The sequence below is a fragment of the Ranitomeya variabilis genome, chromosome 3 (genome assembly GCF_051348905.1).
Source record: "Ranitomeya variabilis isolate aRanVar5 chromosome 3, aRanVar5.hap1, whole genome shotgun sequence".
Classification (NCBI taxonomy): domain Eukaryota; kingdom Metazoa; phylum Chordata; class Amphibia; order Anura; family Dendrobatidae; genus Ranitomeya; species Ranitomeya variabilis.
This window is the reverse complement of record NC_135234.1, coordinates 399985999-400012657: the sequence shown is the minus strand read 5'-3', so window position 1 is coordinate 400012657 and position 26659 is coordinate 399985999. Positions and strand designations below refer to the sequence as shown.

At 44.3% G+C, this 26659-nt stretch overlaps 1 protein-coding gene across 1 annotated transcript in view; it reads right to left on the bottom strand.

Moving 5' to 3' along the window:
• NT5C1A (5'-nucleotidase, cytosolic IA) overlaps positions 1-26250 on the bottom strand; it is a 74866-nt gene extending 48616 nt beyond the window's left edge. Inside the window, exon 1 of the mRNA XM_077299625.1 lies at positions 25967-26250. Within this exon, the coding sequence (XP_077155740.1) occupies positions 25967-26107 (141 nt within the window). The 5' untranslated portion in view covers positions 26108-26250. The remainder of the gene's footprint in view (positions 1-25966) is intronic.
• Between the last annotated feature and the right edge of the window lie 409 nt (positions 26251-26659).

The following is a 26659-nucleotide window of genomic DNA, read 5'->3' as shown; positions in this document are numbered from 1 at the left end:
TGGAGAGAGCTGTCTGTGTGACAGCTCCCCAGCGACCACACAGCAACTTACCAGCGATCACGTCGCTGGTCGCGATCGCTGGTAAGTTGCTTAGTGTAACGGTACCTTTACACTTTTCCCCTACTGATGATATTTTTCCTTCACACCCTGACTATTTATGCTATTTTGTATATTCTGTTTTTAAGAACAGCACAATTTTTTTCCATACTTCAAGAGATGAGCCTGGATGCTGGATGGACAGTGATGCCCAACTTGTCTCTCCAGAATTCACCATAGGTGTTTGATTGGGGTAAGATCAGGGGACATACTTGGCCACTGAATCACTTTCACCCTGTTCTTCATCAGAAATGCAACACGTGTGTTTTGGATCATTCTCATGATGGAAAAGTGCACTTCTACCAAGGCTATGGAGTGATGGTAGCATTTTCTCTTTCAGTATTGAGCAGTATCGGCAGCGTTATCAAACACTTTTCTCCACTGTAAAGTCGATGTGGGGGGAATGGTAGCACAACTGAGTTTAGCTATATGCTAGAAAGCTTCAAGTATGACATACATGAATATATGAAGGCCGAAACCTCACCCCTTAACCCCTTAGTGACAGAGCCAATTTGGTACTTAATGACCGAGCCAATTTTTACAATTCTGACCAGTGTCACTTTATGAGGTTATAACTCTGGAACGCTTTATCGGATCCCGCTGATTCTGAGATTGTTTTTTCGTGACATGTTGTACTTCAAGTTAGTGGTAACATTTCTTCGATATTACTTGCGATTATTTATGAAAAAAATGGAAATATGGCGAAATTTTTTAAAATTTTGCAATTTTCAAACTTTGTATTTTTATGCCCTTAAATCAGAGAGATATGTCACAAAAAATAGTTAATAAATAACATTTCTCACATGTCTACTTTACATCAGCACAATTTTGGAAACAATTTTTTTTTTTGTTAGGGAGTTATAAGGGTTAAAAGTTGACCAGCAATTTCTCATTTTTACAACACCATGTTTTTTTTAGGGACCACATCACCTTTGAAGTGATTTTGAGGGGTCTATATGATAGAAAATAACCAAGTGTGACACCATTCTAAAAACTGCACCCCTCAAGCTGCTCAAAACCACATTCAAGAAGTTTATTAACCCTTTACGTACTTCACAGGAACTAAAACAATGTGGAAGAAAAAAATTAACATTTTACTTTTTTTTGCAAACATTTTACTTCAGAACCATTTTTTTTAATTTTCACAAGTGTAAAAACAGAAATTTAACCACAAATTTTGTTGTGCAATTTTTCCTGAGTACGCCGATACCCCATATGTGGAGGTAAACCACTGTTTGGGCGCACCGCAGAGCTTGGAAGTGAAGGAGCACCGTTTGACTGTTTCAATGCAGAATTGGCTGGAATTGAGATCGGACGCCATGTCGCGTTTGGAGAGCCCCTAATGTGCCTAAACAGTGGAAACCCCCCACAAGTGACACCATTTTGGAAACTAGACCCCCCAATGAACTTATCTAGATGTGTGGTGAGCACTTTGAACCCCCAAGTGCTTCACAGAAGTTTATAACGTAGAGCCGTGAAAATAAAAAATCGCATTTGTTTTCACAAAAATGATTTTTTCGCCCACAAATTCTTATTTTCACAAGGGTAACAGGAGAAATTAGACCACAAAAGTTGTTGTGCAATTTCTCCTGAGTACGTCGATACCCCATATGTGGAGGTAAACCACTGTTTGGGCGCACCGCAGAGCTTGGAGGTGAAGGAGCACCGTTTGACTTTTTCAATGCAGAATTGGCTGGAATTGAGATCGGATGCCATGTCGCGTTTGGAGAGTCCCTGATGTGCCTAAACAGTGGAAACCCCCCACAAGTGATACCATTTTGGAAACTAGACCCCCCAAGGAACTTATCTAGATGTGTGGTGAGCACTTTGAACCCCCAAGTGCTTCACAGAAGTTTATAACGTAGAGCCGTGAAAATAAAAAATCTCATTTTTTCTACAAAAATGATCTTTTTGCCCCCAAATTTTTATTTTCACAAGGGTAACAGGAGAAATTAGACCACAAAAGTTGTTGTGCAATTTCTCCTGAGTACGTCGATACCCCATATATGGGGGTAAACCACTGTTTGGGCGCACCGCAGAGCTTGGAAGAGAAGGAGTGTCGTTTTACTTTTTCAATGTAGAATTGGCTGGAATTGAGATCGGACGCCATGTCACGTTTGGAGAGCCGCTGATGTGCCTAAACAGTAGAAACCCTCCACATATGACACCATTTTGGAAACTAGACCCCTTAAGGAACTTATCTAGATGTGTGGTGAGCACTTTTGTTATGGTTCTCAATGGCAAGAGAACATAGCCCAGCATACATATGAACTAGCTCTTGGAAGGATGGAAACTTAAACTGACCATGAACTAAACCTGCCGCACAACTAACAGTAGCCGGGTAGCGTGCCTACGTTTTATCCCTAGACGCTCAGCGCCAGCCGGAGGACTAACTAATCCTGGCAGAGGAAAATACAGTCCTGGCTCACCTCTAGAGAAATTTCCCCGAAAGGCAGACAGAGGCCCCCACATATATTGGCGGTGATTTTAGATGAAAATGACAAACGTAGTATGAAAATAGGTTTAGCAAAATCGAGGTCCGCTTACTAGATAGCAGGAAGACAGAAAGGGCACTTTCATGGTCAGCTGAAAACCCTATCAAAATACCATCCTGAAATTACTTTAAGACTCTAGTATTAACTCATAACATCAGAGTGGCAATTTCAGATCACAAGAGCTTTCCAGACACAGAAACGAAACTGCAGCTGTGAACTGGAACAAAATGCAAAAAACAAACAAGGACAAAAGTCCGACTTAGCTGGGAGTTGTCTAGAAGCAGGAACATGCACAGAAAGGCTTCTGATTACAATGTTGACCGGCATGGAAGTGACAGAGGAGCAAGGTTAAATAGCGACTCCCACATCCTGATGGGAACAGGTGAACAGAGGGGATGATGCACACAAGTTCAATTCCACCAGTGGCCACCGGGGGAGCCCAAAATCCAATTTCACAACAGTACCCCCCCCTCAAGGAGGGGGCACCGAACCCTCACCAGAACCACCAGGGCGATCAGGATGAGCCCTATGAAAGGCACGGACCAGATCGGAGGCATGAACATCAGAGGCAGTCACCCAAGAATTATCCTCCTGACCGTATCCCTTCCATTTGACCAGATACTGGAGTTTCCGTCTGGAAACACGAGAGTCCAAGATTTTTTCCACAACGTACTCCAACTCGCCCTCAACCAACACCAGAGCAGGAGGCTCAACGGAAGGCACAACCGGTACCTCATACCTGCGCAATAATGACCGATGAAAAACATTATGAATAGAAAAAGATGCAGGGAGGTCCAAACGGAAGGACACAGGGTTAAGAATCTCCAATATCTTGTACGGGCCGATGAACCGAGGCTTAAACTTAGGAGAAGAAACCCTCATAGGGACAAAACGAGAAGACAACCACACCAAGTCCCCGACACAAAGCCGAGGACCAACCCGACGCCGGCGGTTGGCAAAAAGCTGAGTCTTCTCCTGGGACAACTTCAAATTGTCCACTACCTGCCCCCAAATCTGATGCAACCTCTCCACCACAGCATCCACTCCAGGACAATCCGAAGATTCCACCTGACCGGAGGAAAATCGAGGATGAAACCCCGAATTACAGAAAAAAGGAGACACCAAGGTGGCAGAGCTGGCCCGATTATTGAGGGCAAACTCCGCTAAAGGCAAAAAAGCAACCCAATCATCCTGATCTGCAGACACAAAACACCTCAAATATGTCTCCAAAGTCTGATTCGTCCGCTCGGTCTGGCCATTAGTCTGAGGATGGAAAGCAGACGAGAAAGACAAATCTATGCCCATCCTAGCACAGAATGCCCGCCAAAATCTAGACACGAATTGGGTTCCTCTGTCAGAAACGATATTCTCCGGAATACCATGCAAACGAACCACATTTTGAAAAAACAGAGGAACCAACTCGGAAGAAGAAGGCAACTTAGGCAGGGGAACCAAATGGACCATCTTAGAGAAACGGTCACACACCACCCAGATGACAGACATCTTCTGAGAAACAGGAAGATCCGAAATAAAATCCATCGAGATGTGCGTCCAAGGCCTCTTTGGGATAGGCAAGGGCAACAACAATCCACTAGCCCGAGAACAACAAGGCTTGGCCCGAGCACAAACGTCACAAGACTGCACAAAGCCTCGTACATCTCGTGACAGGGAAGGCCACCAGAAGGACCTTGCCACCAAATCCCTGGTACCAAAGATTCCAGGATGACCTGCCAACGCAGAAGAATGAACCTCAGAAATGACTTTACTGGTCCAATCATCAGGAACAAACAGTCTACCAGGTGGGCAACGATCAGGTCTATCCGCCTGAAACTCCTGCAAGGCCCGCCGCAGGTCTGGAGAAACGGCAGACAATATCACTCCATCCTTAAGGATACCTGTAGGTTCAGAATTACCAGGGGAGTCAGGCTCAAAACTCCTAGAAAGGGCATCCGCCTTAACATTCTTAGAACCCGGAAGGTATGACACCACAAAATTAAACCGAGAGAAAAACAACGACCAGCGCGCCTGTCTAGGATTCAGGCGTCTGGCGGACTCAAGATAAATTAAATTTTTGTGGTCGGTCAATACCACCACCTGATGTCTAGCCCCCTCAAGCCAATGACGCCACTCCTCAAAAGCCCACTTCATGGCCAAAAGCTCCCGATTCCCAATATCATAATTCCGCTCGGCGGGCGAAAATTTACGAGAAAAAAAAGCACAAGGTTTCATCACGGAGCAGTCGGAACTTCTCTGCGACAAAACCGCCCCAGCTCCGATTTCAGAAGCGTCGACCTCAACCTGAAAAGGAAGAGCAACATCAGGCTGACGCAACACAGGGGCGGAAGAAAAGCGGCGCTTAAGCTCCCGAAAGGCCTCCACAGCAGCAGGGGACCAATCAGCAACATCAGCACCCTTCTTAGTCAAATCAGTCAATGGTTTAACAACATCAGAAAAACCAGCAATAAATCGACGATAAAAGTTAGCAAAGCCCAAAAATTTCTGAAGACTCTTAAGAGAAGAGGGTTGCGTCCAATCACAAATAGCCTGAACCTTGACAGGATCCATCTCGATGGAAGAGGGGGAAAAAATGTATCCCAAGAAGGAAATCTTTTGAACCCCAAAAACGCACTTAGAACCCTTCACACACAAGGAATTAGACCGCAAAACCTGAAAAACCCTCCTGACCTGCTGGACATGAGAGTCCCAGTCATCCGAAAAAATCAGAATATCATCCAGATACACAATCATAAATTTATCCAAATAATCACGGAAAATGTCATGCATAAAGGACTGAAAGACTGAAGGGGCATTTGAAAGGCCAAAAGCCATCACCAAATACTCAAAGTGGCCCTCGGGCGTATTAAATGCGGTTTTCCACTCATCCCCCTGCTTAATTCGCACCAAATTATACGCCCCACGGAGATCTATCTTAGAGAACCACTTGGCCCCCTTTATGCGAGCAAACAAATCAGTCAGCAGTGGCAACGGATATTGATATTTAACCGTGATTTTATTCAAAAGCCGATAATCAATACACGGCCTCAAAGAGCCATCTTTCTTAGACACAAAGAAAAAACCGGCTCCTAAGGGAGATGACGAAGGACGAATATGTCCCTTTTCCAAGGACTCCTTTATATATTCTCGCATAGCAGCATGTTCAGGCACAGACAGATTAAATAAACGACCCTTAGGGTATTTACTACCCGGAATCAAATCTATGGCACAATCGCACTCCCGGTGCGGAGGTAATGAACCAAGCTTAGGTTCTTCAAAAACGTCACGATATTCAGACAAGAATTCAGGAATCTCAGAGGGAATAGATGATGAAATGGAAACCAAAGGTACGTCCCCATGCATCCCCTTACATCCCCAGCTTAACACAGACATAGCTTTCCAGTCGAGGACTGGGTTATGAGATTGCAGCCATGGCAATCCAAGCACCAACACATCATGTAGATTATACAGCACAAGAAAGCGAATAATCTCCTGATGATCCGGATTAATTCGCATAGTTACTTGTGTCCAGTATTGTGGTTTATTACTAGCCAATGGGGTGGAGTCAATCCCCTTCAGAGGTATAGGAGTTTCAAGAGGCTCTAAATCATACCCACAGCGTTTGGCAAAGGACCAATCCATAAGACTCAAAGCGGCGCCAGAGTCGACATAGGCGTCCGCGGTAATAGATGATAAAGAACAAATCAGGGTCACAGATAGAATAAACTTAGACTGAAAAGTGCCAATTGAAACTGACTTATCAAGCTTCTTAGTGCGCTTAGAGCATGCTGATATAACATGAGTTGAATCACCACAATAAAAGCACAACCCATTTTTTCGTCTAAAATTCTGCCGTTCGCTTCTGGACAGAATTCTATCACATTGCATATTCTCTGGCGTCTTCTCAGTAGACACCGCCAAATGGTGCACAGGTTTGCGCTCCCGCAGACGTCTATCGATCTGGATAGCCATTGTCATGGACTCATTCAGACCCGCAGGCACAGGGAACCCCACCATAACATCCTTAATGGCATCAGAGAGACCCTCTCTGAAATTCGCCGCCAGGGCGCACTCATTCCACTGAGTAAGCACAGACCATTTACGGAATTTTTGGCAGTATATTTCAACTTCATCTTGCCCCTGAGATAGGGACATCAAGGCTTTTTCCGCCTGAAGCTCTAAATGAGGTTCCTCATAAAGCAACCCCAAGGCCAGAAAAAACGCATCCACATTGAGCAACGCAGGATCCCCTGGAGCCAATGCAAAAGCCCAATCTTGAGGGTCGCCCCGGAGCAAGGAAATCACAATCCTGACCTGCTGTGCAGGATCTCCAGCAGAGCGAGATTTCAGGGACAAAAACAACTTGCAATTATTTTTGAAATTTTGAAAGCAAGATCTATTCCCCGAGAAAAATTCAGGCAAAGGAATTCTAGGTTCAGACATAGGAACATGAACAACAAAATCTTGTAAATTTTGAACTTTCGTGGTGAGATTATTCAAACCTGCAGCTAAACTCTGAATATCCATTTTAAACAGGTGAACACAGAGCCATTCCAGGATTAGAAGGAGAGAGAGAGAGGAAGGCTGCAATATAGGCAGACTTGCAAGTAATTCAATTGAAAGCACACTCAGAACTGAAGGAAAAAAAAAAAAAAATTTTCAGCAGACTTCTTTTTTCTCTCCTTTCTCTGCCAATTAATTTAACCCTTTGTAGTCCGGTCAAACTGTTATGGTTCTCAATGGCAAGAGAACATAGCCCAGCATACATATGAACTAGCTCTTGGAAGGATGGAAACTTAAACTGACCATGAACTAAACCTGCCGCACAACTAACAGTAGCCGGGTAGCGTGCCTACGTTTTATCCCTAGACGCTCAGCGCCAGCCGGAGGACTAACTAATCCTGGCAGAGGAAAATACAGTCCTGGCTCACCTCTAGAGAAATTTCCCCGAAAGGCAGACAGAGGCCCCCACATATATTGGCGGTGATTTTAGATGAAAATGACAAACGTAGTATGAAAATAGGTTTAGCAAAATCGAGGTCCGCTTACTAGATAGCAGGAAGACAGAAAGGGCACTTTCATGGTCAGCTGAAAACCCTATCAAAATACCATCCTGAAATTACTTTAAGACTCTAGTATTAACTCATAACATCAGAGTGGCAATTTCAGATCACAAGAGCTTTCCAGACACAGAAACGAAACTGCAGCTGTGAACTGGAACAAAATGCAAAAAACAAACAAGGACAAAAGTCCGACTTAGCTGGGAGTTGTCTAGAAGCAGGAACATGCACAGAAAGGCTTCTGATTACAATGTTGACCGGCATGGAAGTGACAGAGGAGCAAGGTTAAATAGCGACTCCCACATCCTGATGGGAACAGGTGAACAGAGGGGATGATGCACACAAGTTCAATTCCACCAGTGGCCACCGGGGGAGCCCAAAATCCAATTTCACAACACACTTTAAACCCCCAGGTGCTTCACAGAAGTTTATAACGTAGAGCCGTGAAAATAAAAAAATCGCATTTTTTCTACAAAAATGATCTTTTTGCCTCCAAATTTTTATTTTACCAAGGGTAACAGGAGAAAATGGACCCCAGAAGCTGTTGTACAATTTGTCTTGAGTACGCCGACACCCCATATGTGGGGGTAAACCACTGTTTGGGCGCATGGCTGAGCTCGGAAGCAAAGGAGCGCCATTTGACTTTTCAATGCAAAATTGACTGGAATTGAGATCGGACACCATGTCGCGTTTGGAGAGCCCCTGATGTGCCTAAACAGCAGAAACCCCCCAAAAGTGACCCCATTTTGGAAACTAGACCCCCCATGGAACTTATCTAGATGTGTAGTGAGAACTTTGAATGCCCAAGTGCATCACAGAAGTTTATAATGCAGAGTCGTGAAAATAAAAAATATATATTTTTTAACAATAAAGATTTTTTAGCCCCCAAGTTTTTATTTTCACAAGGGTAACAAGAGAAATTGGACCCCAAAAGTTGTTGTCCAATTTGTCCTGAGTATGCTGGTACCCCATATGTGGGGGTAAACCACTGTTTGGGCGCACGGCAGAGCTCGGAAGGGAAGGAGTGCCATTTTGGAATGCAGACTTTGATAGAATTGTCTGCGGGCGTTATGTTGCCTTTGCAGACCCCTAATGTACCTAAACAGTAGAAACCCCCAACATGTGACCCCATTTTGGAAAATAGACCCCCCAAGGAACTTATCTAGATATGTGGTGAGAACTTTGAATGCCCAAGTGCTTCACAGAAGTTTATAATGCAGAGTAGTGAAAATAAAAAATATTTTTTTTCCCACAAAAAAGATTTTTTTAGCCCCCAAATTTTTATTTTCACAAGGGTAACAAGAGAAATTGGACCCCAAAAGTTGTTGTCCAATTTGTCCTGAGTATGCTGGTACCCCATATGTGGGGGTAAACCACTGTTTGGGCGCACGGCAGAGCTCGGAAGGGAAGGAGCGCCATTTTGCAATGCAGACTTTGATAGAATTGTCTGCGGGCGTTGTGTTGCGTTTGCAGACCCCTAATGTACCTAAACAGTAGAAACCCCCACAAGTGACCAAATTTTGGAAACTAGACCCCCTAAGGAACTTATCTAGATATGTGGTGAGAACTTTGAAAGCTCAAGTGCTTCACAGAAATTTATAATGCAGAGTAGTGAAAATAAAAAAATATATTTTTTTCCAACAAAAAAGATTTTTAGCCCCCAAGTTTTTATTTTCACAAGGGTAACAGGAGAAATTGGACCCCAAAAGTTGTTGTCCAATTTATCCCGAGTACGCTGATGCCCCATATGTGGGGGTAAACCACTGTTTGGGTGCACGGCAGAGCTCAGAAGGGAGGGAGTACCATTTGACTTTTTTAGCGCAAAATTGGCTGTCGTGTTTGGAGACCCCCTGATGTACCTAAACAGTGGAAACCCCCCAATTCTAACTCCAACCCTAACCCCAACACAGCCCTAACCCTAATCTCAACCCGATCCATAATCCTAATCACAACCCTAACGATAATCACAACCCTAACCCCAAAACAGCCCTAATCTCAACCCTAACCATAACCCTAATCAAAACCCTAAATCCAACACACCCCTAACCCTAATCCCAACCCTAACCCTAATCCCAACCCTAATCCCAAACGTAACACTAATCCCAACCCTAATCCAAACCCTAACCCTAATCCCAACTCTAACCCTAACTTTAGCCCCAACCCTAACTTTAGCCCCAACCCTAACCATAACTTTAGCCCCCGTCGTCACAAAAAAAGTTCAATGTAACCTTTTTTTTGTACGTCGCGTCCGCCATTTCCGCGGATGCGTGGCCGTAACTCTGCCCCCTCCTCCCCAGGACATAGACTGGGCAGCGGATGCGTTGAAAAACTGCATCCGCTGCCCACGTTGTGCACAATTTTCACAACGTGCGTCGGTACATCGGGCCGACGCATTGCGACCGCCCCGTACCGACGCAAGTGTGAAAGAAGCCTTAGGCTACTTTCAGACATAGCGCATTTTTGAGCGCTATTTTGCGGGCGCTTTTCAAAAATGCGCAATGTCATTTTCGTCTGCCGGCAAAGTGAATGAGAAATTCACTTTGCCGTTCAGACACACCGCAAAAAAACGCGGCGCTTTTGTCTGCAAACACGCCGGCGTAAAAAGAATTGACATGTCAATTCTTTACGCAGCGGCGTGTCTGCGTATCCCCCTAGGGCCCCATATTACCTTCCACACACAGCGCCTTTGTCCTGGGTGTCGGCGTCTTTGTACGGAGGGGTTGACACCCAGGACCGGACGTGACGTCGGACAGGAAGAGGGAAGCCCCCGCCCCCCAGTGAAGCAGCATGGAGTCCTTCTGTGTGTGTGTGTGTGTGTGTGTGTGTGCGTGTGTGTGCGTGTGTGTGCGTGTGTGTGTCCCCATGCGACGCTAGTGCCACCATTGTGCTAAGTCGCCGTATGGGACTACTACTCCCATCCGGTATTAGGATGGGAGAGTTGTCCCTGTGTCCGGCGACTTAGCACAATTGTAAAGTTACACAAAACACCTACACACAATACACATACATGACACACAGTACATACAACATATAACACAGAGTATATACTCACCAACAGCACACTTGTAGGCGAAGCCCTCGATCCTCCAGGAAAAAATCCAAAAATAATAAACCAAATTCATACTCCCTGTCCGCAGAATCCATAAAACGAGTGTCCCACGCCGATCGGCTGCTCTCCGGCGATACACTGCCAGGAGCGAAGCTCCTAGCAGTGTATCGCGTACTGTTCCGGAGTTCAATGACTCCGGCGTCTCGGTTAACAGCAGTACAGCTGCGTTGAACTTTCCCACGCAGCACTGCCGTTAAGCGAGAGTGCCGGGGTCAATGACCGCCGGTAAACTCGCTCGCGCATGCGCAGTGACACACCGACAGGAACTATGGCTCCTGTCAGTGTGTTGCTGCAGCCGTGGAGAGCAGACATATCTCTGGATGTGTCTGTTCTCCATGGAAAATCTTGATACGTGGCACTTAAATATGTGGCAATTAAATACGTGACACGTGGCACTTATACGTGATACGTGTCACTTAAATACGTGGCACTGAAATACGTGATACGTGGCACTTTGATACGTGGCACGTGTCACTTAAATACGTGGCACTGAAATATGTGGCACGTGGCACTTTGATACGTGGCACGTGTCTCTTAAATACGTGGCACGTGGCACTGAAAGATGTGGCACGTGGCACTTTGATACGTGGCACGTGGCACTTTGATACGTGGCACGTGGCACTGAAATATGTGGCACGTGGCACTTTGATACGTGGCACGTGGCACTTTGATACGTGGCACTTTGATACGTGGCACGTGGCACTTTGATACGTGGCACTGAAATATGTGGCACGTGGCACTTTGATACGTGGCACGTGTCACTTAAATACGTGGCACGTGGCACTGAAATATGTGGGACACGTCGCACAAAAAAGTTACATGTTTTTTTTGTGTCGACGGTCCGCCGAAGCACGACGCATCCGTCGCACGACGGATGCGACATGTGGCAATCCGTCGCAATGCGTCGCTAATGCAAGCCAATGGAGAAAAAACGCATCCTGCAAGCACTTTTGCAGGATGCGTTTTTTCTCCAACGACGCATTGCGACGGAAGCCAAAAAACGCTAGTGTGAAAGTAGCCTAACCCTAACCCTAGCCTTAACCCTAACCCTAAATTTAGCCCCAACCCTAACCCTAACTCTAACCCTAACCCTAACCCTAACTCTAACCCTAACCCTAACCCTAACCCTAACCCTAATTTTAGCCCCAACTTGTCTTCTCCTGCCGGCCGGCAGATGGCAGCAGATGGCGGGCGCACTGCGCATGCGCCCGCCATGATGAAAAAGCCGGCTGGCAGGAGAAGACAGAAGAGGACCCAGGGACCCCGGGTGAGTATGATAGGGTCCCCGAATCCCCCTATTTCTCTGTCCTCTGATGTGCGATCACATCAGAGGACAGAGAAATAACTGATCGCTTTTTTTTTTTTTTTTTTTTGCGGTCGCCGGTAAACTGTTAATTACCGGCGATCGCAAAGCAGGGGTCGGTGCAAATCGACCCCGATCATGTTCTTTGGGGTCTCGGCTACCCCCGGCAGCCGAGACCCCAAAGAACATCCGGGTGCCGGGCGGCGGGCGCACTGCGCGTGCGCCCGCCATTTTTTCCCGGAAAAAAGATGGCGGCGCCCATGGGGAGACACGAGGAGCACCGGGGGAGGTAGGTAAGTATTGGGGGGCTATTGGGGGCCATCGGGGACCACATTTCTCTGTCCTCCGATGTGCGATCACATCGGAGGACAGAGAAATTAAACGGCAAATCGCGTTTTTTTTTTTTTTGTTGCGACCGCCGGTAAACGGTTAATTACCGGCGATCGCAACTCGGGGGTCGGTAAAAACCCCCCGAATCATGTTCTCTGGGGTCTCGGCTACCCTCGGCAACCGAGACCCCAGAGAAAATCCGACTCTGGGGGGCGCTATTCACTTTTTCCACAGCGCCGTTAATTAACGGCGCTGTGGTTTAAGTACCCTTAGCGGCCGCCGTTAAAAGGCGTATCGGCGGTCGTTAAGGGGTTAAGCCTGTCTCCTGTCTCTATTAGGTATCTGGGCTCATGGTATACCATTGTTCAGAGTTCATGCCGTTCCTTTGGAATATTTTTTCCTCTCTTTACCACCCCCATTTTTTCTTACATCTTGGCACCCATTGGGTTATTATTTGATTCTAGGGGAGTACCAGTGTATGCCTATTTGAGGCTTTCGGGCACATGCTTGTAGCCCGCATCTATATACCTAACTTGTCATTGCTATTATCTTGGCTAAACAGCATGCTGATATAACATTTTATATAGTTACATACCACACATTGTATTGCAGTAATTTTATTGCTAGATTATCTGTCAGTATACGACTACAGGTTTATGTATGCATTTGTTTCGGCCTTCATATATTCATGTATGTCATACTTGAAGCTTTCTAGCACATGCTTGTAGCCCGCATGCATATACCCATCTTGGTACTGCCATCATCTTGGCTAAACAGCATGCTGATATAACACTTTATACTGTTATATACCAAACACTGAATTGCAGTAATTTTATTGCTAGATTATCTGTCAGTGCACGACTACAGGTTTACGTATGCATTTGTTTTGGCCTTTATATATTCATGCATGTCATATTGGACCGTTACATGTTTAGACAGGATACATTTTGTACATATATAGCACTTTATCCATGCAGTGTTGTTATTTCATGATATTTGTGCTTAGGGGTGGTGATTCATGGTTCTGTATCCAGACCTTTTTAAATGGTTTTATATATTTGTCATGTTCTTTGAGGTGTAATTAAACATTTTTTTGATATTTTCACATATCTTATGGGTGTGCATACCATTATTGGTCGAGTCTTTTTTCTTTTGTGTTTATAGTATTCCATTTACTGACCAGGTTTTGCACCCCATCTCCATTTTGTAGTGCAGGGGTGCACCACTTATATCAATTATCCTAAGGTTGGCACCGTTATACTGATTACAATGATACCTTGGTTAATGGAATCGTCTTGTGGTTTTTCTTAATCTTTATTTTCAGTTTTGAGTTAATGATATGCTCGTGCTTCAGGGCGGCCTGTGTGTGTGTGTGTGTGGGGGGTCTTCATGTGGTGCTATGCTTAGGTATTCACCAGTATGGCTTCTGACAGTTCACTGGTCCCTCACTATAAACGTAAGGATGAATGACCTCGTGGAGATCAAAACATCCAACACCGCGGAGACACCATCACGTGTTTCTCAACGCAGTGATCCAGAACACTGCCCCTATTCCTAAAGGGAAATATGCAAATGCATGTAGAAAAGCCGCGGAGACACCATCACGTGTTTCTCAACGCAAGCAGTGAATAGCCAGGTCTTTCACTGGGAAGGAACAACCACGGGAAGGGCAGCATCCAATAAAGGAAGACCACCTACGCCAAAACATGGTGTCCATCCACAGACGGCTGTTTTGGGGTATTTGCCCCTCATCAGTGTGGAGTAGGAAACTGGCTATTAGGAGCAGTGCCTAGTGAAAAGGCTATGAACATAAGGATGAATGACCTCGGGGAGATCAAAACATCCAACACCGCGGAGACACCATCACGTGTTTCTCAACGCAGTGATCCAGAACACTGCCCCCGAAACAGCTGTCTGTGGATGGATACCATGTTTTGGCATAGGTGGTTTTCCTTTATTGGATGCTGCCCTTCCTGTGGTTGTTCCTTCCCGGTGAAAGACCTGGCTATTCATTGCTTGCGTTGAGAAATACGTGATGGTGTCTCCGCGGCTTTTCTACATACTGGTCCCTCACTGACCTGCCCCTTATTTTACATAATGAATATTACATTTATTGTAAAAAGAATTACCTGCAGCAGGTAGCATGATCACATGTGTAAAATGTGTATTAAATTGTTTTATTTAATGATATAAGTAAATTCATTAAAAAAATGCCTCCTCCCAGATTGTGCCGCCGATGCCAGTGCAGTAGCATTTATCAGATCGCCGATAGATGCTAAAGAGCAGGTGTGGCCGGTGCCATCTTAGTAGAGACAACACTTTTTTTACTCTAGCAAGATGGTGCTGGCAGCACCTGCGCAGCATCTATCAGCGATAACCAGCAGCTGCTACTGCACAAGCGCCGGCGGCGCCATCTTGGAGGAGGCTTTTTCTTTTAATGAATTTACTTATATCATCAAATAAAACCATTTAATACACATTACACATGCGATCATGCTGCCTGCTGCAGGTGTTTGTTGTTTTTTTTACCCATTGTCTTCACTACAGTATATGTGTTGCCCTATTCCTATTGCAATGAACTGTTTCTTGCTTCAAGATGTCACATTTTGAATCATTACAATTAAGGCCATGTGGCTGGATAATGTCATTACTGTTAAGACCATTGTGGCTGTTAATTATATTACGCACATTATTTTTTAGCGTTTGTTTGACTGTATAATTGTGGAAAAGATCTAAACATAATCTAATTTTTTTATTTGAATAGAAAACTAATTATTCCTCTTATGTGTTGCAGCGTACAGTAACTCTTTCTATACATTGCTGGTTAACAGGTCATATTTATTTTTAGTATATTATTACCTATATATTAAGCTACAAAAAAATTCACTTGCAAGAAGAGGGATAATTTGCAAATAAAGATTTCTGACTATCGGCAATTGCTATCAGTGGCGTAATTGGGCTCTGGTTTTAGAGGCAAGACCCAGGGAGGTGATTGACGTTTTTAATTATATTTGCATCCTCAGGGGAGTATAGACACACGTTACAGCGGACATATTGCATTTGCGACTGTTTTTTGTCAAAATCATCTTTCCATTTGCACCTCATGTTCAGTCTGTTCTATATGTTTTTGCCTGATTCATCATTTGCAACTTTTGAAAAAGTAAAAAAAATTGTCACGAATATACTCCAGTTACCTCCAGGAGTAATTTTATTAATACCAGAGTTTTTTGATTAATTTTTTCCACATTTTGGAAAATATGCAAATGTTTTTTTTTTTGCTCTGAAAAAAATAAATGTTTGACTTTCAGCGCATTTCATGAATTGTGTTCTCCATATTGATGAACTTGGAGAAAAAAATGTCAGTGAATACCATAATATATATAAAAGAAAATTGAAATAAATCTTAAATGATCACTTAGGCCCAATGTCTTCTTGCTGTCTTGGGCTCCACTAGATGAAAAACATGAGGAAAACAGGCTCCCTCACAAAGTAGACAGCTGACATCTCTCAGCTACTGTATATAGGATTGCGAACTTTAGTTAGATAGAGCCCACACTGTTCTATGAGGATGTGATTGTAGAATTGATACATTTTTGCATTGGTTGTTCAGCTCTTGTCTTTAAGGAAACAAAAGTGCAGCGTGTTATTTTAACCCCTTTGAGACAAAGCCTGTTTTCACCTTCCTAAACCAGGCCAATTTTTACAATTCTGACCACTGTCACTTTATGAGGTTATAACTCTGGAACGCTTCAACGGATCCCAGTGATTTTGAGAATCTTTTCTCGTGACATATTGTACTTTATGATAATGGTAAAATTTCTTCAATATGACTTGTGTTTATTTATGAAAAAAATCGGTACCGGAGTTATCCGTGTCCGTGTGCCTGGGAACTCACGGAGGCCATACGTGCGGCACACGTGTGCCGCCCGTATGGCGAGTGGGTACCACACGGAGCGTGTGGTACCCACTCTGCATGGTGCTGAAGCTGCGATTCATATCTTCCCTGCAGCAACGTTTGCTGTAGAGAAAATATGAAGAATAGTGTTTAAAATAAAGATCTATGTGTCCGCCGCCCCCCCACCCCCTGTGCGCCCCCCCGCTGGTCAGAAAATACTTACCCGGGTCCCCCGTCGGCTGTCGCTCCTTCCTGGTCTGGCCGCGGCTTCTCCTGCATGCGGTCACGTGGGCCCGATCATTTACAGTCATGAATATGTGGCTCCACCTCCCATAGGGGCGGAGCCGACTATTCATGATTGTAAATGATCGGCCCCACGTGACCGCATACAGTAGGAGGCGCGGCCAGACCAGGAAGGAGCGAGGGAGCGGGTAAGTATTTTCTGACCAGCGGGGGGGCGCACAGGGGGTGGGGGGGCGGCGGACACATGGATCTTTATTTTTAACACTATTCTTCATATTTTCTCTATAGCAAACGCTGCTACAGGGAAGATATGAATACCGGCTTCAGCACCATGTGGGGGGGACAGCGCTTACTGTAGCGCTGTCTCCTGCACGCACACGGAGACTGTCCGTGTGAGGTCCGTGTTTTACGCGGACCCATTGACTCTATTGGGTCCGTGTAAAACGTGCGCTCCCACGAACACTGACATGTCTCCGTGTTTGGCACACGGAGACACGGTCCGCAAAAAATCAATGACATCTGCACAGATGCATTGATTTTTATGGGTCTACGTGTGTCAGTGTCTCCGGTACGTGAGGAAACTGTCACCTCACGTACCGGAATCACTGACGTGTGAAACCGGCCTAAGGGCTCATACTCACTTGCGAGAAACTCGGATGAGTCCCGCATATTAATACTGCTGCCGGCACTCAGATCGGAGCGTGCGGCCGCATAGCAATACATGGAGCCGCACGCTCCACTCCTGAGTGCGGGGTGCAGTGCTGGGTATTGCCGTGCGAGACTCATCCGAGTTTCTTGCAAGTGAGTATGAGCCCTAAATCAGACAGTCAAAATAGTTAATAAATAACATTTCCCACATGTCTACTTTATCTCAGCACAATTTTGGAAACATAATTTTTTTGTTAGGAAGTTATAAGGGTTAAAAGTTGACTAGCGATTTCTCATTTTTACAACAAAATTTGCAAAACGATTTTCTTTCAGTGACCACCTCACACTTGAAGTGACTTTGAGAGGCCTTTATGACAGAAATACCCAAAAATGACACCATTCAAAAAACTGCACCCCTCAAGGTGCTGAAAACCACATTCATGAAGTTTATTAACCTTTCAGGTGCTTCACAGGAATTTTTGGAATGTGGAAGGAAAAAATAAAGGGTAACAGGAGAAAATGGACCATACATTTTGTTGTGCAATTTCTTCTGAGCATGCTGATACCCCATATGTGGGGGAAATCTACTTTTTGGTCACACGGCAGGGCTTGGAAGGGAAGGAGCACCATTTGACTTTTTAAATGTAAAATATGCTGGAATAATTAGCGGTTGCCATGTCGCGTTTGAGAGCCCCTGTGTGCCTAAACAGTGGAAACCCCCCACAAGTGACACCATTTTGGAAACTAGACCCCTTATGGAATTTATCTAGATGTGTATTGAGCACCTTGAACCCACAGGTACTTTAAAGAAGTTTATAGCATAGAGCCATGGAAATAAAAAAAATCACATTTTTCCCAAACAAATCTTTTTTAGCGCCAAAGTTTGCATTTATATAAGGGTAAAAGGAGAAATTGTGCCATGCAATTTGTTTTGCAATTTCTCCTGAGTACGCCAATATCCAATATGTGGAGGAAAACAACTGTTTGGGCGCACAGCAGGGCTTGGAAGGGAAGGAGCGCCATTTAACTTTTGGAATGCAAAATTTGATGGAATAATTAGCAAACGCCATGTCGTGTTTGAAGAGCCCCTGATGTGCCTAAACAGGGTGTGTCAGCGTATTTTGCGCATGGCATCCTCCGTATGTAATCCGTATGGCATCCGTACTGCGATATTTTCTCGCACGCTTGCAAAACCGACATCTAATGGATTTATGTGCTCAAATGTTCGTTAAAACATATATACAGTGTATATATATATATATATATATATATATATATATATATATATGTCATTGAGACACATATATATATATATTCTGTATTTATATTTAATTCATCGCGAGATATGTGAAAAGCCGGTAATTCAATTGCCGGCTTTTTCTTTCTCCTTCCCAAACCCGACAGGATATGAGACATGGTTTACATACAGTAAACATCTCATATCCCTTTTTTTTTGCATATTCCACACTACTAATGTTAGTAGTGTGTATGTGCAAAATGTGGGCACTCTAGCTTGTAAAATAAAGGGTTAAATGTAAAAAACGGACTGTATTTACATACGCTGAGTGTGACGCCGGCCTTACTCTGGACTTCGTCTGGCCTCTGTTCAGCTGTGTCCTTCTTTTCAGAAGTGCACAAAAGTGTGGCCGATGACACATTTATGCAATCCTAGAAAGACGGACACTGCCGGATCACAGGTCAGACGTACAACGCAGCATTTTCGCACGGTGTTTTCCGCAGCATGTGCACTGCGGATTTGGTTTTCCATAGGTTTACATGGTACTGTAAACCGCATGGAAAACAGCTGTGAATCCGCAGCGGCCAATCCACTGCGGATCCGCCGCAAAATCCGCAACGTGTGCACCTAGCCTTATAGAGCGGGTCATTACGGACGAGGCGATACCAAATATGTGTACATTTATTGTTTGTTTTAAAATCTACATTAATAAATGTATTTATTGATAAAATATTTATTTTATTTTTTTTTAAATATATATTTTTACACATTATAATTTTTTTTAAATGTTATTAAATTGTCCCAATGTGGGACATTTCTATTTTACAGCAGATTGCTGATCTGACACTCTGCACAGCAGAGTGTCTGATCAGGATCTGCACCATGACCTGCAGCATCCATGTAACTAGTAATGTGCAAGTCCTGGTAGACTCCTCTCCTGCCATGCACCGGTCAGACTGATCAGTGTCAGGCAGGAGGAGCGAGAGCCGTGCCACTGAATAGTTTGCTCAGTGATTCAGGAGGGCGCTGTGTCAGCGTTCTTCTTCATCATAGGAAGCTGCCTTTGGACTATCAGGTGTACACTTTTTAGCAAGATTTTTATATTGCTACAAACTGCATCTTATAGTAAAAAAAGATTTTTTTTTTTCTTCACAATTATGGAAATAACAATAAAATAAAGCACACAAACCTGTCATGTGTATGTAAGTGCGTAACTTTTTAAAGGGGCTGTCTGGAGAGAACAAACCTGCTAGATATGTGATAACTTAATAGGACCCTCACTAATCAGCAGAACTAGGCACTTTTATCCCTATAATGGACCAGCATTGCATACGAACGACTTCCATCCCTTTCATTCTCTATGAGGCTATTTTGACAATGCACGCATCATTTTCCTGAAGACCCACAGAAAATTAAAACGGTGTCGTTCGAGCATGCATAGTGCCACTCCATTCTTATGCAAATAAAAGTACCCGCGGTCAAGGATAAAAATTCCCATTCTGCTGAACGGTGTGGGTCCCAGCAGTTTTACCCACTAGTCAATAAGTTATCACCTCTTTAACTCAAGAGTACATTCTTCCAGTTCAAAGGGCCACAAAAAACATTTTCATTACTCTTGGTAAGACTGGAGCACTGTTGTGCCCAGTGCAAAGACTGAATGGAGCTGCACTAGTCATAATTCACTGACAGCTGAATGGATTTCAACTTGCTGTGGGATCAACACCTATTAGATATTTATGGCATATCCGGTAAATGGTCCAACAATGTCTACGGTGGGATTATACCTTTAAAATAAAAAATAAAGCTCCATATTAGCGCCAGACACATAGTGCATCATCAAAGAAGATTAATGGGCGCAGCCACCAGAGGGCGCTTGCATCTATCCTTCAAGACCTCCCATGATATCTATTAGTTCAGGGATGACAATTTGTTCTGTACATTAGAAGGATGTGGTTTTCCTTTGACCAACATGTTTTCTAAACAATAAGAATGTCTGCATCCTGGTGGTTGGAGCTGCACAAAATAGAATTGCGGGAGCAGACTATTCATCTCTATATACACACAATGCAGGAAGGAAACATAAGCCTCTAATACGGCAGCTAAGTTGAAGGTATTAAAAACAAATACCGTATATACTCGAGAATAAGCCGAGATTTTCAGCCCATTTTTTTAGGCTGAAAGTGCCCCTCTCAGCTTATACTCGAGTCATGGTCGGCGGGGGAGGGGGAGTGGCGGCTGTCACATACTCACCTGCTCCTGGCGCGGTCCCTGCATCTCTGATGGCCTCTGGGCGCCCGCAGCTCTTCCTCTGTTCAGCGGTCACGTGGTACCACTCATTAAAGTAATGAATATGGACTCCACTCCCATAGAGGTGGAGCCGCATATTCATTACTTTAATGAGTGGTACCTGTGACCGCTGAACAGAGGAAGAAGCTACTGGAGACCACCTGTCAGTGTGAAGCAGGGACTGCACCGGGAGCAGGTGAGTATAACGGGGAGGGTGAGCATTTCATATTCACCTGTCCCCGTTCCACCGCCGCGTGCGGCTCCGTCTTCCGCATCTTCTGGCTGTGACTGTTCAGGTCAGAGGGCGCAATGACGTGTTAGTGTGCGCGCTGCCCTCTGCCTGAACAGTCACTGCGGAGAGACGGGATGCTGAGGAGCAGCGGGCAGCAACGAGAGGTGAGTATGTAATTTTTTATTTTTTTTTATTGCAGCAGATATACAGTATGGATAATCATATCAGCATAAACTGCATCTTATGGGGCCATAATCAACTTTAATGCAGCATTATATGGGGCATATTTTCTAAGGAGCACCTTATGGGGCCATTATTAACCTTTGTACAGCATTGTATGGGGCATATTTTAATATGGAGCATTATATGGGGAATATTTTTGTATGGAGCATCTTATGGGGCCCATCATAAACTGTATGGAGCATTATATGGGGCTCCTGATTCAATATGGATATTCACAAACACTTACCGTAACTTACTGATGTCTCAATTAATTTTACTTTTATTGGTATCTATTTTTATTTTTGACACTTACCAGTAGCTGCTGCATTTCCCACCCTAGGCTTATACTCGAGTCAATAAGTTTTCCCAGTTTTTTGTGGCAAAATTAGGGGTCTCGGCTTATAATCGGGTCGGCTTATACTCGAGTATATTCAGTACTTATGGCTTAAAATATAAGAACCACATTGTTTCACTTCTACATGCTTTAATCAAATGAAATACACTAAAATGTAATACATGATACACTGCAAAAAATACAGCTGCGCACAACTGTTTTGATAGATGAGTGCATAATTGAAATGGTGTGGACAGAGCTTTACATTCTGCTGACAATTTGGACCTTGTTGTTAAAATTGTCCTTAAGACACTGCAGCATTTGGAGATATTAGTGAAATCACCTAAATCCAGATTATATATGTGTATTTCTGAGATTAAGATTAAGGCTTTTTAGCTGGTCCAACTGAAATACATTATGTTTACTATGTGTGCCAATATAATGCCGCTAAATGTTAAACTGGGGATGGGTTGGATTATCACTGCTCTTAAACTACTGTGGATAAACGATTAGATTTTGAAGCTTGTTATTGTATCTTTTAAGCATATCTGTCATCTTCACAATTGAATCTAGCATTGCTTTTATTTTTCCTATTGTCCTTTTTGCCACCGGCTCAGTTTCCTTGTTCATCAATTGATCACAAAGCAGTATCAGTTGTTTTAAAGCTTTTTCACCTGTTAAGGTACCTTCACACTAAGCGACTTTGCAACGATAACGATAGCGATCCGTGACGTTGCAGCGTCCTGGATAGCGATATCGTTGTGTTTGACACGCAGCAGCGATCTGGATCCTGCTGTGATATCGCTGGTCGTTGCTGAAAGTTCAGAACTTTATTTGGTCGTCAGATCGGCGTGTATCGTTGTGTTTGACACCAAAAGCAACGATGCCAGCAATGTTTTACAATGGTAACCAGGGTAAATATCGGGTTACTAAGCGCAGGGCCGCGCTTAGTAACCCGATATTTACCCTGGTTACCATTGTAAATGTAAAAAAAAACAAACAGTACATACTCACCTTCTGCTGCCTGTCACACGTCCCCCGCCGTCCGCTTCCCGCACTGACTGTGAGTGCCGGCCGTAAAGTAAAAGCAGAGCACAGCGGTGACGTCACTGCTGTGCTGTGCCCTACGGCCGGCACTCACAGTCAGTGCAGGAAGCAGACGCCGGGGGACGTTACGGACACCAGAATGTAAGTATGTACTGTTTGTTTTTTTTTTACATTTACACTGGTAACCAGGGTAAACATCGGGTTACTAAGCACCCGATGTTTACCCTGGTTACCCGGGGACTTCGGCATCGTTGGTCGCTGGAGAGCTGTCTGTGTGACAGCTCTCCAGCGACCACACAGCGACGCTGCAGCGATCGGCATCGATGTCGATATCGCTGCAGCGTCGCTTAGTGTGAAGGTACCTTTAGTATTGTGAAACTGGTGGTCCCTGAAGGATCCAACACATTAACTGATGTGCTAAATTAATGTGAACAATCCCAGAGAAAACGATGCATCAGTTCCCTCCACAGAAAATAATGCAGAATAGCCAGTTGGAAACTTCTATGGATGGCCTTAGTTTCAGTTTACATTATCCCACCAAATCTGCTGACCAACCACCTGCCTCACACTTTCAGAATTTTATTAAAGCATTTCTCCATTTTGAACAATCCCTACTTGTTGGAACAATCTTTTGACAATAAGCTGAAAGGCTTACATATACATAAGATAAAAATCCTCCTAACCCATCGATTTGGACCATGTAATGTGCATGGAGGCCTCCCAGATGAAATTGGAGGATATAAGGATCAGGCAGCTCTCTTTAAGAGGTCACAGGGTTGCTAGACCTAGCCAACATTTCATGTTTATGGGGGAGACAGGAGAGATAGCTATTGATCAAACAATAGTTTGTCAGCTATCTAATATGTATGGCCAGCCTAAGGGTACCGTCACACATTGAAATTTTAATCGCTGCGACGGCACGATTCGTGACGTCGCAGCGTCGTATAATCATCGCTCCAGCGTCGTAGACTGCGGTCACACGTTGCAATCACGGCGCTGGAGCGATGCCGAAGTCCCCGGGTAACCAGGGTAAACATCGGGTAACTAAGCGCAGGGCCGCGCTTAGTAACCCGATGTTTACCCTGGTTACCAGCGTAAACGTAAAAAAACAAACAGTACATACTCACCCGTCGGTGTCCTTCAGGTCCCTTGCCGTCTGCTTCCTGCTCTGAGTGCAGCCGTACAGTGAGAGCAGATCGCAGCACCGCTGTGATCTGCTCTCACTTTCCGGCCGGCACTCAGAGCAGGAAGCAGACGGCAAGGGACCTGAAGGACACCGACGGGTGAGTATGTACTGTTTGTTTTTTTAACGTTTACGCTGGTAACCAGGGTAAACATCGGGTTACTAAGCGCGGCCCTGCGCTTAGTTACCCGATGTTTACCCTGGTTACAAGCGAAGACATCGCTGGATCGCTGTCACACACAACGATCCAGCGATGTCAGCGGGTGATCAAGCGACGAAAGAAAGTTCCAAACGATCTGCTACGACGTACGATTCTCAGCAGGGTGTCTGATCGCAGTAGCGTGTCAGACACAGCGATATCGTAACGATATCGCTAGAACGTCACGAATCGTAACGTCGTAGCGATGGAAATTTCAATGTGTGACGGTACCTTAAAGGCAATCAAGGGAATGTCTCAGTAGGGTTAACCCTCTTAAGCCGTCTAAATGGGCATACAGGTCATAGAAAGTTCAATAACATTATACCATGATATCTGTGATCCGATATTTATTCCATAGAAACTCACAGGTTTTCTTAAACTGTTACAATCTATGGGCCTGACATGAATCTCCCCGAGAATCTACCTCCAGAGCTTATTTTTAATGAATGGGGACGTTACCAGTGTGAGACATGTAGATCAGGAGAGCAGACTGTCAAGGTATCATTCTATTCCTCTTTCTCTGATCTCCATGACCATAGGTAGGTTGATCTTATGGAAAGATTCCCATTGAGAGTGCCACTGCTGAGACTTCAAGAAGTCAGCTGCAGTCTATATGGAGATCTGTCCATGACGTTTTTATTTCACTGCAGTACAAGCGCAGGGAAAATAAGGCATCACACAGTGTCGATTCACATAAACAGGTTGCTAGTGTAATGCAGAGTAAAATAGGTCTCTCAGGGTTAGAGAGCAAAGGTGTATAAAAATGGCTTTATAAACATGACAAGCCCTTTAAGGTTCATCAACTGCCTGTATCACTCCAGTGATTTTATATCAATTTTTCAATGAATAGTTTTCTCTGTACATGTATCAGGGGAGTGATGTTTACAAGTGTCATGGCTCCCGTTTCTCTTGCTCTGCTGCTGTTAGTCTACATACTTAGCGAAGGTCAGCAGTTCCAGGTTGTGGATCAGGTACGCTTATAGAAAAGATTGATCAACACTCAACAGATATTTCAATGGAATTGGTTGGTTTATTATAGTCGCATTCTTCTAATACAAAGTAGCCGGCGCTACATGCCAGTAGATGTGTGTATACATGCACTAGTGTAGATGTGTGAATACATGCACCAGTGTAGATGTGTGTATACATGCACCAGTGTAGATGTGTGTATACATGCACCAGTGTAGATGTGTGTATACATGAACCAGTGTAGATGTGTGTATACATGCACCAGTGTAGATGTGTGTATACATGCACCAGTGTAGATGTGTGTATACATGAACCAGTGTAGATGTGTGTATACATGCACCAGTGTAGATGTGTGTATACATGCACCAGTGTAGATGTGTGTATACATGCACCAGTGTAGATGTGTGTATACATGCACCAGTGTAGATGTGTGTATACATGCACCAGTGTAGATGTGTGTATACATGCACCAGTGTAGATGTGTGTATACATGCACCAGTGTAGATGTGTGTATACATGAACCAGTGTAGATGTGTGTATACATGCACCAGTGTAGATGTGTGTATACATGCGCCAGTGTAGATGTGTGTATACATGCATCAGAGTACACGAGTGTATACATACATTTAATGATGAACACAAGCTGCATATCTATGTACATGTATAATTCCATGACCTTTTTTTCTTTAGCAATAGGGTCATAGGTTAGTGACCTTGGCTGGGTTCCCTGACAACATCCATTGCTAATCCCACAGTTGAAGGTCAGTCTTTGCTTAATCACCTTCATGAGAACCAGGAACTCAGCCTCTGTCACTGTCCCCTGTCGCACTGCATGGACAACACATAAACCAGCACATCTCGCCTAGTAGAATTAACCCCATCCCTACTGACTAATGCATACAAAAATAGACTGGGAAGAGAGTGACAGATAAGATGACGGGGGTACGGCTGTGTCTGTGACATGTTGTCTACTTAGGTGGCTGAAAGCAAACATGTTTCTCAATTGCTACATTACATTGCATTCTATTCTCTTCAGCTGTAAAATGAAGATTATTATTACGTTCTTACATAGCGTAGCACATACCGATTTTGGCTTTTTGGTTGGGGTCAAGTTTTCATAGAATGCTTTGGCTTCTGCCCATTTTTGCTTCTCTCCTGGGCTTTGAGCGGAGGCCTGGTTGCTCTTGGGTCCTTCCTCAGCTGCATCCCCAGGGCCAGGCAGCATATTTTCAGTGCAGAATGCTGAGTCGAAAGACTTAGGTACTGCTAATGCCTGTGTGTGATGGAGAGCAGACAAGCAGCTTCGCACTAGCCTATGTGCCCTCCTTTCTAATTCTTACTCTCTGATTGCTCTATTCTCTCTGTCATCTCTCTCAGTAGGCGTAATGCTGGACAGATTTCCTGTGAGATGACTGCTTATTTTTTTCTGTTATCTTGTCATACTCTTTGCTTGTCTTCAAATGTGCCCAATCTCTCTGCCTCTCCCCTCACCAGTGACAGGTCTTTATAAGGCTTTCCATAAGCCCCCTGTGTTCCCTGCTCATGATTCCATGAAATGGAGAAGGGAGGGATAAATATATACTAAGTGTAACTCCCCACACCAGCTGAATGTTTCCTCCTCTCAGGCTTGAGCATTACAGCTTTTCTCATAGGCTGGTCATTCTGCCTGGGAAACAGAAATGAAAGGAAAGCTTGAGTCTCCAGGGGGCAGAAGATTCCACCCTGAGCCTAGCAATAAACTGCTTGCATTGATTACCAACGATTGTGCCATAACTCA